We start from the raw sequence: 15,754 nt of genomic DNA, 5'->3' as shown, positions 1-15,754 counted from the left end.
ATGAAGCAAACAGAGCTGGAACGATCACACTGTCTTATTTCAAACTGTATTACTGAGTTTTGGCTGTCAGAGGTGAACTTTAGTCACAGACATATATCAATAGATAGGAATAGATACGAAAATGTCCTTCATTATATAAAGGACTGCAGCGATAGCACAGTGGGTAGGGCATTTGCCTTGCACTTGACTGACCCGGGTTCAATTCCCAGCATCCCATATGGTCCTCCCGAGCGCTGCCAGGAATAATTCCTGAGTGCAGAACCAGGAGGAACCCCTGAGTATTGCCGGGTGTGACCCAAAAAGCAAAAAAAAAGACCAATTAATTTAGGACAATGACAATACATTTAGGACAATGGAGACAAAAATATACAATGAGGAAAGGCAGTCTCTTCAAAAATGGCGCTGGGGAAATGGGCGCATTGTCTTATACAGAGATTAATTCAGAATGGATTAAAGTTTGACCTTGAAGTCTGAGACCATAAAAGTTACAGAACAAAGATGCAGGTTGACTTTTATCTTGGTTGATGATTTTTTGAGGCCACTCCCAAGGCAAACACAAAGATAAGTGAGTGGGATTATGCACATTGAAGTGTCTACAGGACAAAGGAAATAGCTAGGTGACAAAAACCTACTGAATGGGAGAAAATATTTGCAAGTCATATATGTATCTGGGGTCAATATCTGCAGTTTCTCAGTAGACATTTTTTTCAGTGGGCAGATGGTAAAAAACATATTCAGCCTCACTTGTTGTCAGAAAAATACAAATCAAAATCACCTGTTAAGTTGACCGTTCTCAAAAGGCAAAGAAAGAACAGGTGTTTGGTGAGGCTCTGGGAAAGGGAACCCTAGACGTAAGGTTGTTGGAAATGAAAATTGGTACATTCACTAGGGATAGTGTGAGGGTACCTCCAGAACTGAAACATTGAGCTACTGAATGATTCAGCAATTTCATTTCTCAGTATTTATTGCAGAAAATGAAAATATGTAATTTGAAAATACACGTGCACTGCTGTTCTTGCAGTATTATTTACCACTACGAAGGTATTGATCATGGATACTACTCATCAGTGAATGAGCAGATTAAAAAAGCTGCATGTTGGTTGTGTGTGTGTAAGCATACACATTCACCTATTACACACTGATAATACATGTTTAATCATACCTCACTAAAGCATTAAAATGGGGGGGGGGGGGGAAGAAGCTCTTTTTAAGAGATTTGTAAACAACAATCCATGATGCATTCATGAAAGTCATTGTGTGTTACTTGTTGGAGGATGATCCTTTGTCTCATATTGTCTTCTCATTGAAGGGGTGTTTTGCTCCAGGTTCTTGATACAGTCACAGTATAAAACAGGTGGTGGGGTTGGAGCACACCCTTCTCCCAGCACCCTCAGGCCCTTTCTGGTGTAGAATGCTTTTCCAGGTGTGATCTTCATGTTGCCATCCTTCAGCCCGTTATTGTGCACCTACTGTATACTGCATCATGTTGCTAGATGTCAGAGGTAGTACCCTGCTAATTAAGACCCACTGAAGGGGGGCAGTACCAGCTTGTCCTTCACCCTACCAAGATCACGAGTTGCCCCCCCCCAGAAGCGGCTCTCCCGGCACGGCCATTGCTCCAGAGACAAAAGGACTTAATCCAGAGGGCCGGCAGTTTACGGCAGAAAAGTGAATGGACTATGCATTAAACTATGGCGCCATGCTTCCCTGGGAGGAAGAGCGTTGCTCCCTTCTGCCATACCCCCCCCCCCCCCCCCCCCAGCAGCAAGGTGGCCGCCGCCTCAGAGCTTATACAGGGCAACTGCAGTCTCATGGGAAGGGGGCGGTACCAACTCATCCTTCACGCCCCTACCGAGGTCACGAGTTGCCCCCCCCACTAGCGACTATCTAGCATGGCTATAACACCAGACGCACAGAAACCAATCTTGTAATTATCTGGCTCTCGGCAGAAATCCCTCCAGACTTAATTAGGAAAATATTAGAAATCCAAAATCACGCGGCCGCTATTGCAGCCACGCGACATCATATGGTTTTCATGACCAGCTATAGAAAACAAATTTTTTCACAATGCCTTTTCAGCAGTTCTGATTGTTGGGGGGAAATTCTAAGCAGTAATAATGTAATCAAAGTAGAGTTAAGCAGAAATCATCTGCCTCACAGGCATTGGGAGGGGTGGGAGGGGGGGTATATTGGGGTTCTTGGGTGGTGAAAAATATGTACTGATGAAGGGAAAGGTGTTTGATCATTGTATGACCAAGACTTAATCTTGAAAGCTTTGTAACTTTTCCCACAGTGATTCAATAAATAAATATAAACAACAACAAAAAAAAAGACCCACAATTTTCTGTCTGCCTATCTGTGTGTCTGTCTCTTTTTTCTTTTTGGGTCATACTGGCAATGCCCAGGGGTTACTCCTGCCTCTTCACTTAGAAATTATTACCCCTTGGCAGTGCTCAGGGAACCATATGGGATGCCAGGGATCAAACCGGGGCTGGCCATGTGCAAGGCAAACGCCCTATGCACTGTACTATCATTCTAGCCCCAAGACCCATAGTTCTCTTCCCTCTTGGAGCTCTTAGCAGAATGTGGAAGAGATGCTCAGGAGAAATCTTCATGAATGTCACAAAGGACTCAAATTGCAGTGCAGTGTGTTCTGAGTTTTCACAAATCACAAATCATCCTGTTATTCGTCGATTGCCTCGAGCATTGCCCCAGTAATGTCTCCTTCATCGTAGCCCTGAGATTATATTCAAGGCTCTTTAGGAGAATGAGACCCATCATTGTTACTGGTGTTTGGCATATTGGGTACGCCAAGGGGAGTTTGCCAGACTCTGCCATGTGGGCAGGTTACATTAATCTGCCAGTTTGTCCAAAGTAGGAATGAGATAATAAGATATTATAATAAGATGTTGCGCAGCCGCATTCACATTCTGGGAGCTGGTTTTTATAATCTCTGAGTCTTGGCCGTTGATGGGATTGCACAGCGCCAGGGGGCCAGTTGGTGGGTGTGACCCCCCGCCTACTGGAATTTGGAGGATCTGGGTGGAGTATGCTCGGCCCAAATCCAAGTAGGCTTGGAGATCTCGGCCCCGGAACCCGCGTGACATTGTCCCTCTGCCAGTACCTTCATGTGTGCAGAGAGTGGTCTCAGCATGGTGGTGGCTGGTCCTGGAGGTCTTTGGCTGCCGGAGCCCTGGTCAGAGCGGGGAGGAAAGCTCAACCCGCTCCCCTCCAAGGGATCCCGGCGAGCGAGGACAGTCAGGCGCGGGGGCAGAAGACTGCACTGTTCTCTTCCGGGAGCTGGTTTTTATAGTTTCTGAGTCTTGGCCGTTGATGGGAGTTTTAATTCAAGCAAAGACCTCCTAGGGTCACGGTCACGGTCATGATTCTCCCGTTGTTCATCTATTTGCTCGAGCGGGCCCAGTAACATCTCCATTGTGAGACTTGTTGTTACTGTGTTTGGCATATCGAATACGTCACGGGTACGTTGCCAGGCTCTGCCATGCGGGCAAGATACTCTCGGTAGCTTGCCGGGTGTGGGTATTTATTAAAGCCCTTTGCTGGTGGGGAGGCTGGGTAGTCATTTGCCTGGCTGACTCTGACAGTGAATTGTCTCCGCAATGCATATTTTCAACTCTGGGCTTTTGCTCTCTGCTCACATTTTTCACATCATTGTGTGTTGTGTCCGGAAGAGAACAGTGCAGAGTCTCCTGCCCCCACTCCTGGTTGTCCTCGCCAGGGCCCCTTGAAGGGGGGTGGGTTGAGTTTCCCTTCCTGCCCCAAGCAGAATCCTGGCAGCCGAAGACCTCCAGAGTTAGCCACAACCATGCTGAGACCACTCTCCACACGGATGAAGAAACCGGCAGAGGAACACAGGCATGCGCGTCCCAGGGTCGAGATCTCCAAGCCTGCTTGGATTGGCGCTGAGCATCCTCCACCCAGATCCTCCATCTTCCATAGGCAGGGGTCAACCCCCCCCCCCCCCCCCCCCCCCCCGCCACGCCGTGTAATCCCATCAACGACCAAGACCCAGAGACTATAAAACCCAGCTCCTGGAAGCATTCGTGGCCGAGCGACATCTTGTTATCTCATTCTTACTTTGGACAACCTAGCAGGCTACCGAATGTAACCTGCCCACACGGCAGAGTCTTGCAAACTCCCCATGGTGTACCCAATATGCCAAATACCAGTAACAATGATGGGTCTCGTTCTCCTAACCCTGAAAGATCCTTGAATATGGCACTTTAAAATCTCAGGGCTAGGACTAAGGAGACATTACTGGTGCCTGCTTGAGGCAGTCGATGAACAACAGGATGATCGTGATCGTGATTGTGATTGTATGTTGTGGCCACTCATCTTTTAGATCTTACCTCGCTTTTTTTCTTACCTCGCTTTTTTTTTCATATTTTCAATTTCTTAAACAATACCTAGTACAGACATGAAGAGTGGTACTCGTTGTAACAGGAATGTGTCTCAGGATCTAATTCAGTAACAAAACCTTCAGATTCACTCATTGTTTGACAGAAAAAGCCTGTAGTTGTGTTTGTTATTTCCTATAAGACTAAGAACAAATTTCTTTTCAACCTTGCAGCAAACACCTCCTAGCTATTGCTTTAACATGGTTTCAAGCAACTTCTACAAATTGTTAGTTTTTTTTTAAATTCACACATTTAACAAATATGCATTATTATAAAATGATGCAAAATTGGAAGTATCTATTTAAAGTGAAACTCTTTTCTTTATTTTCCAGAAACCTTTCCGGGAATTTGTTTTCTTCATTATCTCAAGGAACTTTTGATTATCTTGGCTCATTACGGGTTTTGTAAGTAAGATTTTTGTTGTTGTTGTTCACTAGTTTTGAGAAATACAGCGTAGATTTTGAAAATTAAAAACAGTTCTTATGTGGCATAAGGGACTTCATGGGAGAATTTTTTTTATTTTCTGAAAATTAGAATCTCACTTGAGTGCTTTTTTTATTCACCTTGAAAATGTACTATAAGCTTTAATAATATATTTTTGACTAGGGCACTGTTATTTTTCCTTGGAGTACTGCATTACTAAATTATATTTAGAATAGATGAGTAGATAATTCTCCCGTTTTGTCTTTGTTTTCAATGTGAAATTATTTGTTGTTTGACGAATTTAATCCTCAAAATATAAATATCCCTCCTTATGAAGAATTTATGGTTAAGAACGTATTATAGGTAAGACAATTTATTTTATTGTGTTCCCTTTTTCACACTAAATTCACAACTTAATGTATTACTGACATTTCTAGGAAGATTTAAAAAAAGGTCAGCTTTATGAAATCACCAAAAGATCCTAATTTATTCAATTTTGTGTAGTTTTAGTATTGGCTTTGGTACCTAAAAACCTACCTTAAACAGTTTTACTAAGTGCAGGAGTTACTTTTGAAAGCTATTTGCACATCAGCCTTGGCTTTTTTCAAACTATCAGTTATGCTTATAGTTTTGCAATCACAGTTAAATGCATTTACTGCTTTTCAAATACTTCTTGTATACAAGTTAGGAGATTGAGCCCTTTCCACCCAGAGAAAACTGTTCTCTCTACCAAGTGTATGCTGAGGCCTTTCTTCCTTCCCTCTCTTTTATCTTTTTTTTCCCTCCCTCCTCTTTTCTTCATTTGATCTGTCTTTCCTTTTCAAACTCTATATGTTAATCTCATCGAGCAGTTTTTATGGGTCCTGCTATTAGGTGTCTGTGCTGGCTTTCATCGTCTAGGGGAACAGTCCCTAAAATCCTCATCTTTTCACATTTGCATCAAACTCAGGTCTGCCATCAGTATGCAGTTTAGGAAACAAAAAAGATTGCAAAGAACTATCAGGCTGTCGTAAGATTGTGATAATATTTTCATTTGAAAACAGGGACAGTTACCTGGTGGTACTAAAAACAAACAAACAAACAAAAAAAAAACAAAAAAAAAAAACCCAAACCCTGCAATGTTGTGTAGGAATTAGCATTTGCGTGTTGTCCTTTGTTTTTTAAAATTTCTTTTCTCTCTTGTTCTCACATTTATTTACCCTGCCTGCATTCAGCCTTCCACCCCTAGAAAAGCCAGTGAGATGAAAGCTGGAACACAGCTTACTAGAAGAACTGACTCATCTCTTTGCTCTTTGTCGCTTTGTTTGTGAAGAACACATTACATTTTATTTACTTTGGGAGCATGGGGCGTCACTCCCTGCCTTGTGCAGGGAGATCCATGTAGTGCTATGCCCCTGCTCTGGAGGCTGCCTGGCCACAGTCCGTGATTCTCTGGGGGTTCCAGCTGAGGATCAGCTTGGGGTGTTGTGGGTCCCGCACGTGCTCCTGCTCTTTGTGTTGCATCCCTGACCACTGCATTCCATCTTTTTTTCCCCACCTTTTGGGTCACAACTGGTGATGCATAGGGATTACTCCCGGCTTTGTACTAAAGAATTACTCCTGGCGGTACCATATGGGATGCTGGGAATTGAACCCAGGTCAGCTGCGTGCAAGGCAAACACCCTACACACTGTGCTATCGCTCCGGCCCCTGCATTCCATCTTGGCTCTGCTTCTGTTCTTATTCCTGTGAGATTATGTCTCCAGGTTGGAAGAGAAGGGTATTGGCATTTTTGTATCTCTGTTAGTTGGACTTGTTTTTTTTTTTTGGTAGCTCACAAGTGCTTCCTCAGACAGTCACGAAATTCTAGTGCTTCTACCTAGTCTCTGAAGAATCCCCTTTTGTTTTTTGGAAGTGCCAGTTATACAATTTTGGGATTCAAATAAAGATAATTCCCCTAGTTCTTTCATATGGATCTTCAGGCATTCTTGTTTTGTTGGCTTGTTTGCTTTTTGGGCTACACTTGCCCCATGCTCAGGACCTCCTTCTGCCTCTGCGCTCAGGAATTAATCCTGATGGTGCTCAGGGGATGCTGAGGATCAAACCTGGGTCAGCTGTACTATCACTCCAGCCCCTCTTGTTTATGTCATTTTGACCAGCATCCCTGAGGTCTGTAAATATCTGTAGTATTAACTTTGTATATAACGGAAATGGAAACGTCACACAGAATTCTTTCTGGAGTTTATACTTTTGTGAAACAGACTATGACTATAAGAAAGAGTTAGTGGGGCATTCTGCTGCAGAGTATTGCTGGAAAAAGCACAGGAAGCTTCAGTGTACAACACTAGTCCCCCATGCCTTACGATGTGTGGGCAGAGTTTATGTATTATTTATTAATTTCTTTAATTAAGTTTTAAAATGTTTGTTAATTTTTCATTTGAAGTGTTTTTTTTTAACTTATTTTTTATCCAATTGCTTAGAGATAGACCCTTACAAAGCTGTTTATGATTAGGTTTCAGTCATACCGTGTTCCAACACTCATCCTCCCTCCTCCCATTTCCCAGCACCAGTGTCCCCAGGTTCCCTCCCTTCACCCTCCCCTCCTACCCCCTTTTGGACATTGTGGTTTGCACAACATATACTGAAAGGTTATCAGGAGTATCCTTTCCTTTGCCCACTTTTAACACTCAGTGCTTGTCCCGCATGATCATTCTGAGCTATTATTGTCAGACCTCCTCTATCTTACCTACCCTCCACCATACACACTTGTGGTTGATTCCAGCCATTGACCAGTCCTCCTATCCCGTTTTCCCTGGCCATGGATATTAGTCTTCTACTATATATTTTTTATGTACCACAAATGTGAATGCAGTTCATTCTCTCTGTCCCTCTCCTTCTGACTCATTTAAGTGGGCAGTTATAGACAAAAAAAGATGAAGATTTGAGAGTGCAGGGTCCTGGGGTGAAAGAACCCATTGCATGAAAAAGGATGATGTTGTATGCACACGAGTTTTGCTAAAAAGCAGCATCAGTTCTTGAGGCAGTAAGGCAGAGTGCTGGGCTCAGGCTCTGGTCAGACTCTGCCGGTCACCTCATTGGAAAGGAAAAAGTGGGAAAGGAGCTTGCATCTGGACAGTGGATTGTGTGGGGACACAGTGAGGGTGAGTGGCCATGTGTCTGCCAACCTAAGCCCACCCCAGTGTATGATCAATCGTGCCCTTGGATTTCACTCACTCTCTCTTTTGTCATGTTGCAGGGAATTTCAGACTGAGTATCTTTTGTGCGATTGTAACATATTATGGATGCATCATTGGGTCAAGGAGAGGAACATCACTATCCGGGACACGCGCTGTGTTTACCCTAAGTCTCTGCAGGCCCAGCCTGTCACAAGCGTGAGGCAGGAGCTCTTAACGTGCGGTAAGGGAGAAAGTACAAAGTAGTGCTTACCAGCTCACTTGCTCTCTTAATTTTTTCTTGACAGGTCGTGAAGTTCTCCACACTCTTGTATAGTGCCCAGTATGTGATCATGAATCTGCATGGATGTGATGATATTTTGTTTATGCCAACTTAAGTCAGTTTATGTTAATTTTTTTGATAGGTGTTTGTCAGATCTCTGAATAGCTTTCTTTATAAAAACACAATTTAGAGGAAAGCACAAATTGTCGACTTTGTTAATAGAATAAAATCTTAGGATGGAATCATTGTTGCTAGAGTATGAATGTAGGAGGGATTTTTTTTTTAAGCTTTTGGGTCACACCTGGCACTGCTCAGGGCTTATGATTGCTCCGATCACTCCTGGCAGACTTGGGGGACCATACAGTGTTGCCAGGAATTGAACCTAGGTTGGCTTGCATGCAAGGCAGAAGTCTTACCCACTCTGTTATAGCTTTGGCCTCAGATAGGATCTTTCTGAAGTATAGTTTAGCAGCAAGTATTTATCAGTGTTAACGGATAGGTGAAGATTAATAAGGGATAATATACGTCAAGTAGAGATTATATTCGAGAGAATTTAGGAAATGATCATTAGGAAAGGATTAGCTATGCTTGTAAATCTTCAGACTTTGTATATATATGCATACATAGAATTCTCAAAAGTAGGTAGTTGATTCAGTCACTTGTAATATACTTATTTAGTGAAATCATATTGAAATTCATAATTTTGAAAAAAATATGGAGGCTTGATGAAAATTTAAAAATGCACATAAAGAAAGAACAGTTCTTAAAATAATAGAGGTTCTAATTTACTTGTTGTGTTTGGGAAGAAATAGTCTGTCCAGTTTTTCTTTTTCTCTTCGTTGTTAATTACTTTACAAGTTTAATATGCTCAGTGGGAGAAAATTAAGATTTATGAAAGGAAATAATGTGGAAGCATACCAAACTGGTACTTTGAGTATCCTATAATTTCGTCAGTTGTACCTCTCTGCAACTAAGGGAAATGAAAATGGAAAGAAGCATAAAGCAAAACCTGTGCTTATATTCTTATCACTTAATGGCCAAAAGTGTCAGGTACTTTGGTGTATTATTTTAAATTCTTTCTGTCTTTTGACCATAGTTCAGTGATATTTTTATAGTCTTTAAACTTGAAATCATGATCACGACCCTCCTGTTGTTTGTCGATTGCCTTGAGCAGGCCCCAGTAACATCTCCTTCGTCCTAGCCCTGAGATTTTTTTTAAAAGTGCCATATTCAAGGCTCTTTCAGGCTTAGGAGAATGAGACCCATCATGGTTACTGGTATTTGTCATATTGGGTACGCCACGGAGAGTTTGCCAGACTCTGCCGTGTGGGCAGGTTATATTCGGTAGCCTTCCAGTTCGTCCAAAGTAGGAATGAGATAACTTGATAATAATAAAACTAAATTTTTAATTATATAATATATATAATATATATAATATATATAATAATAAAACTAAATTTTTAATTATATGAGTTGACACCACCAATCTGTGTCTGTGTGTCTGTGTGTCTGTGTGTCTGTGTCTGTGTCTGTGTAAGTTAACTTCCTTTTTACTATATATTTAGGTTAATAGTTTCTCACTATATAAACAATGCGAGAGATAGTTTCCTTGTATCTTTCTTTACAAATTTGCTTTTATCTCTTAGGATAGATAACTAAGAAAAGTAGAATTTGTCACATTAGATAAATAAACTATATAAAAACAATTAGTGAACCCATGTTACTTATACACACTTCTCTGTGTATTTACAGCCCCCCCTTCTTTTTTTCACTGCGAAGAAATATGTATAGCTTTTTGAAAATGATCATAAGTTCTGGAATCTTAGAAGATATTTCTCTCTTTCTTTGTATGTTGCAGTATTCTACGATATTCCAAATATTCTATGAGACGTATGCATTACTTTTATAACCAGAAACCAGTGGTTTTACTGAATGTAATATTAAGTGTATTTTAAATTGTATCTTTGTCAGTGTTTATGTATCAGTTTCATTCTAGAAGTTTAAATACTACATTGCAACTTATTTCTTATTTGAGTATTGACTTTGTGCTCATACAGTATCATATGATACCATGGAAGAGGAACACCTCCCATGATCAGACTGCGAAACAGATTCATTTTCATTTTACTTGATCTTCTTTTCAGCTCGGTCCCATCTAATCCAGCAGTCTTATAGATACTAGCTAGAACTAGGCTGCTGGTTAGTGAAGAATATCTGTCTCTTTCATTTTCATTGAAATTTTTACAACGTATTTCTGAACTGTAATCTCAGTCTTGGCTTTACTGTGCCTAGATCCTCCCCTTGAATTACCATCTTTCTACATGACTCCATCTCATCGCCAAGTCGTGTTTGAAGGAGACAGCCTTCCCTTCCAGTGCATGGCTTCGTATATTGATCAGGACATGCAAGTGTTATGGTACCAGGATGGGCGAATAGTTGAAACTGACGAATCGCAAGGTATCTTTGTTGAAAAGAACATGATTCACAACTGCTCCTTGATTGCAAGGTAACCTTTTGTAGATGAGGAATTGTCTCTGTAAATCTTAATTATTGTTTCAGAATTGAGCTGTTTAGTTGGACTTCATTAATATTTTATCTTTTTGCATTTAAAAATTCAAGCATTTGGCATTTTCCTAATTGATGCTCATTTTCTGAAATTAAATAGCTGCCTTTGTCCATCAAGATTTAAGAGGAAAAAATCATAAAGGTGGTTTTGGAGACTTTTTTCTTGAAGATTTTAGGATGAAAGAAAATATAAATTTTCCCTGTTAGACTTTCATGCTGATAATTCATGCTTTCACTTTTATGAATCACACACTTTTCACTGTCTTATGATTAATATTACATTTTTAGACACTTCCGTTTTTCCAGCGCCAGGAAAAAAGGTGTGAGCTTCTAAATAGTCAATTTGAATGAAGTTTTCACACAAGGTTAAAAAAAGAGAGTAAAATATATGAGATTTTTTTCACTTACCATATATTTATTTTGGTAGAATTTTAGTAGGTAGGAATTAACTTCTTTTTTTTTTTAATATTTTTTAAGTCAACTATTTTGGGCAGCATGTTTGCAGTAGTCTTAATGTTTTTAGTGTTGATATACATAGTTACTGACCCTTCATTACTAGAGGTTCCCAGAACACCACTATCTTTTTTTTTTTTGGCTTTCTTTGTGGGGTTAGGGGCGGGGATCACACCCCAGCAATTTACAGGCTCTGCACTCAGGAATTACTCCTGGCAGTGCTTGGAGGACCTTATGGGATGCTGGGAATCAAACCCAGGTCAGCCGCATGCAAGGCAAATGCCCTACCCACTGTGCTATGGCTTCAGCCTCCCACCACCATCTTTGAGTTATTTCTAGTCCATCCCTCCCCTCCAATCCCTTCCACTTTAGTAATCCCAATTCTGCAACCGAAGGACAAAGGTTTATCCTTATTCCATACTCTATTGTTTCTTTCTATGCCAGAGATGAGTGAGGTCATTAGGTACTTACCCTTCATTTAACACTGTGCCCTCAAGACCCATCAAAGTTGCAGTGGACCACGAGTCTTTCTCTTTTCTCTGCTACCTGTGTGACAGTCTGTTGTGTATATAGTATTGCATCTTCTGTATCCACTAATCTGTTTTTGAACGTTTGGGTTGTTTCCATATCCTGCTTTTGTACTAAGCATAGCAATGAACATAGGTGTGTGTATCTTTTCTGGTAAATGTCTTTGTGTTTGGTGGGCTAAATGTCAAGAAGTGGGGTCATTGGCTCAGATGGAAACTGTTCATTTTGGAAAGTCTGTATACTGTTTTCCATAGAGACTGAACCAGATGACCTTCCCACCAGCATTAGTTATTTCTATTATTATTATTGATATTATTATTATTGATATATGCTATTTCAGTGGTGTGAATGATAACTCACTGTCACTGTTATCCTGTTGTTCTTCTGTTTCCTTGAGCAGGCACCAGTAATGTCTCCATTCATCCTAGCCCTGAGATTTTAGCAAGTGCCACATTGGAGGCTCTTTCAGGGTCAGGGAAATGAGACCCATCATTGTTACTGGGTTTTGGCATATCGAATACGCCATGGGGAGCATACCAGACTCTGCTGTGCGGACAGGATACTCTAGGTAGCCTGCCAGGTTCTCCAAGAGCGAGAACTAGACAATAAGAAGTTGCACTGCCGCAAATGCAGCCATGCGATTCCGGGAGCTTGGTTTTATAGTCTCTGGGTCTTGGCCATTGATGGGATTACAAGGCGCCCGGGGGTGGGGGTAGGGCAGTTGGTGGGTGTGATGCCTAGGTACTGGAAGATGGGAGATCTGGGTGGAGGAGGCCCATTCCCGATCCGAGCAGGCTTGGAGATCTCAGACATGGGTCCCGCTTGCCTGGATTCCTGTGCTGGTTCCTTCATGTGTGAGGCTCATCTGAGCGTGTGGAGAGTGGTCTTAAGCATGGCTGTGACTGGTTCTGGAGGTCTTCAGCTGCCAGGGCTCTGCTCAGGGCAGGGAGGGAAACTCAACCACCACCCCCACCCCCCTCCAAGGGGCCCCAGTGAGGGATAGCCAGGTTTGGGGGCAGGAGACTCTGCATTGCTCTCTTCTGGGAACTTGGTTTTATAGTCTCTGGGTCTTGGCTGTTGATGGGATTACAGGGCTCTGGGGGGTTGGGGGGGGGCGGTTGGTGGGTATGCCGCCTAGCTACTGAAAGATGGGGGATCTGGGTGGAGGAGACCCAGTCCTGATCTGAGCAGCCTTGTATATGGCTTTTATCTTTTTGTGGAGATGTGTCTGTTCATCTCCTCTCCCCAATTTTTTATGGAGTCATGTGGTTTTTTGTTATTGCTGTTGTTTGAGCTTTGTTAGGGCCCTGCATGTTTTGGGCATTAGCCCTTTATATGAAATATGGTAGCTAATATTTTCTCTAGTTCTATAGTGTATCTTTTTATTTTAGCCTCAGTTTCTTTTGTTCTGCAAAAACTTTTTAGTTTGATACAATCCCATTTGTTTATTTTTACTTTTGTTTTCTTTTCCAGTGGAGTCAAACCTCCCTGAGCTCCGTATTCTGAGAAGTCTGTCGGTGTTTTTCTCGGTGTATTTTCTGGATTCTGCTTTAATTCACCTCGAGTTCTTCGAGGTTTTGAATCCACTTTGAATTAATTTTTACATATGGTATGAGATAAGGATCCAGTCACACTTTTTTTTTTGTTTTGTTTGTGAATATACAGTTTTCCCTGCACTGTTTATTGAAAGGAATTTCTTCTATTTTATACACCCAGCTTCTTTGTTATAGATGGACTGTCCATAACTCTGGGGGCTTATCCGTGAACTGTCAATTCTATTGGTCTGAGAATCTGTCTTTATTACAATCTCACACAGTATTAATTATTATAGCTCTATAGTGTCATTTAATGTGAGGAAGTGCAATACTTCTATCCCATTTACCTTTTTGCTCAAAATTGCTTTGCTCTTTGGAGAGTTTTGATGCTGTACAAATTCTAGTGGCATTTTCTACTAGAAGTCCTTGAATACTCCTGTTGGAATTTTAATGGGTTTATGTTGACTCTTTATAGTGCTTTGGTGAGAATGGTCATTTTGGCACTGTTAATTCTTCTGACTCAGAATATTTCCCAATCGGAAAACTCAGTCCAGAAAAAACAGGAATATTTTTGCATTTTCTTTTTTACATCTCCATTGTCTTTCAGTTCTTTAAATAATGGCTTATAGTTTTCACTGTGCAATCTTCCACATCTTTTCAGTTAATTCTTAGGTACCTGCTGTTTTGGAAAAACTTTTCTTAATCATTGGTTGTTCATAGAAATGCAACAGATTTTTGCGTATTGGTTTGGTAGCCTGCATTATTTTATTTTTTCTGAGAGTATTTAATGGAGCTCTTAAGGAACTCTGGATATTATCATGTCATCTGCAGATAACATTAGCTTAACTACTTATTTTCCAGTTTGGATTCCTTTGATTTCTTCTTGTCTGATTGTTGTGCAGAGGACTTCCAAGATGAAATTGAGTAATCATGGAGAAAGTGGACTTTCTTGCTCTGTGCCTGATCTCAGAGGGAAGACTTTCAGTTTTTTCCCCTTGACTATGATGTTGATTGTGGACTTGTTTATAGCCGTTAGTGGCCTGCCTATCCATTTCTTAAAGCTAGACTTGGATATTTAAGGTAGATCTGTAATTGACAAAATCTCTGCTGGGTCAGCTTTATAGTAATATTATAGCAAATGCCTAGAAATCCCATGAAAAAAATTAACAAATTCAATGTGCTATCAATTGAGACTATGGGGATTTGGGGGCTAGAGTATTCTACAGAATTTTATATAAATTCTATGTTTATTATGAAAAGCATATTTTTATTTACATCTTAGAACATTCACAATAGATGCCTTTAGATCACTGCCTGTTAACTCTAACATCTTGGGATTCTCAGTACTAACTACTCTGAATATGGCTTATATATTATTTTATTTTTATGAAAGAAAATATTATTCATCTGGTAATAGTTTGTTTTTTTCCTTAACCTTGCGTGCGATTTATTATAGAGACGTTTTCAGAGTATAGCTATGAAGCCAGTTGACCTGCTGGGCCTGACTGCTAGAACTGCTGTTTATAGACTAAACTGTTGCTCTTTAGATTTTGTACCTACATATTTTCTGTGTTGCTCCTTGGTCAAAAGAACCTACAATATTTTCTATCTACCCTTAGAAGAAGAAAGAAACTGCTTATCCTTGGCTCTTAACTCGTAGATTCTCTTACAGAAAATCAGTCCTTTTAGCGCTTACTGTGTCTAACCTTACCTTTTTTAGTGGTGATCTGCATTTAAGTTTGCTTGCTATGCTCCTAACCATTGTATTGACCTAGGGTCCTTAGAGACCTGGGTGGGTTTTGTCTGGGTAGAGGCTCAACCCAGGACCTTATACCTGGGCACGTACTCTGCCCTTGAGCTCTTTCCCCAGCTCTTGAGTGGATTTTACATCCAGAAATTTGGGCTCCAGTCAGGTTTTTATTGTTTCAACTTTATTTTCATAAAGTTGTTCACAGTAATTGATTACATTCAATTATTTCAGCACCAATCCTACCACCATTACCCCTTCCCTCCACCATTATTTAGAATTTTCTCACCACCACTAAAGCCTGCCCCACAGGCAGATGCTAAATAATTTACTTTGCATTGCTTATTATGAGTAGTGTAGGATGTCACGTCTAAAACTTTAAATAACTGGGTTCCAGAGACATCTCTGTGGTGAGCTGCCATCTTCCGAGATTCATTCTTGAGTCTCTGAATCTTGGCTGTTCAGGTGTTTAAATGGTGCCCAGAGGCAGGTCATGATGGGCAGGGAGATGGGGAGGGAGATGGGGAGGGCCGGCCCATACCCCCCTTCATGTGACCTGGAGTTTGCAGTCACTGGGCCCTCGTACCTGGGTTTTTATTTCGGAGGTTTGTGGCTGCTGGGGTTTGAGAGAGACTGCCTGTTCGTCTGAG

At 41.1% G+C, this 15,754-nt stretch overlaps 1 protein-coding gene across 1 annotated transcript in view; it reads left to right on the top strand.

Moving 5' to 3' along the window:
• ADGRA3 (adhesion G protein-coupled receptor A3) overlaps positions 1-15,754 on the top strand; it is a 132,050-nt gene that overhangs the window by 62,910 nt on the left and 53,386 nt on the right. The window contains exons 5-7 of the mRNA XM_056130343.1: positions 4,751-4,822; positions 8,077-8,237; positions 10,569-10,782. Coding sequence (XP_055986318.1) covers positions 4,751-4,822; positions 8,077-8,237; positions 10,569-10,782 — 447 coding nt within the window. The remainder of the gene's footprint in view (positions 1-4,750; positions 4,823-8,076; positions 8,238-10,568; positions 10,783-15,754) is intronic.

This window comes from Sorex fumeus, unplaced genomic scaffold (genome assembly GCF_029834395.1).
Source record: "Sorex fumeus unplaced genomic scaffold, SorFum_2.1 ptg000077l, whole genome shotgun sequence".
In the NCBI taxonomy this organism is placed as follows: domain Eukaryota; kingdom Metazoa; phylum Chordata; class Mammalia; order Eulipotyphla; family Soricidae; genus Sorex; species Sorex fumeus.
Note: the sequence above shows the minus strand (reverse complement) of the source record. Positions and strands in the feature narration are given on the sequence as shown.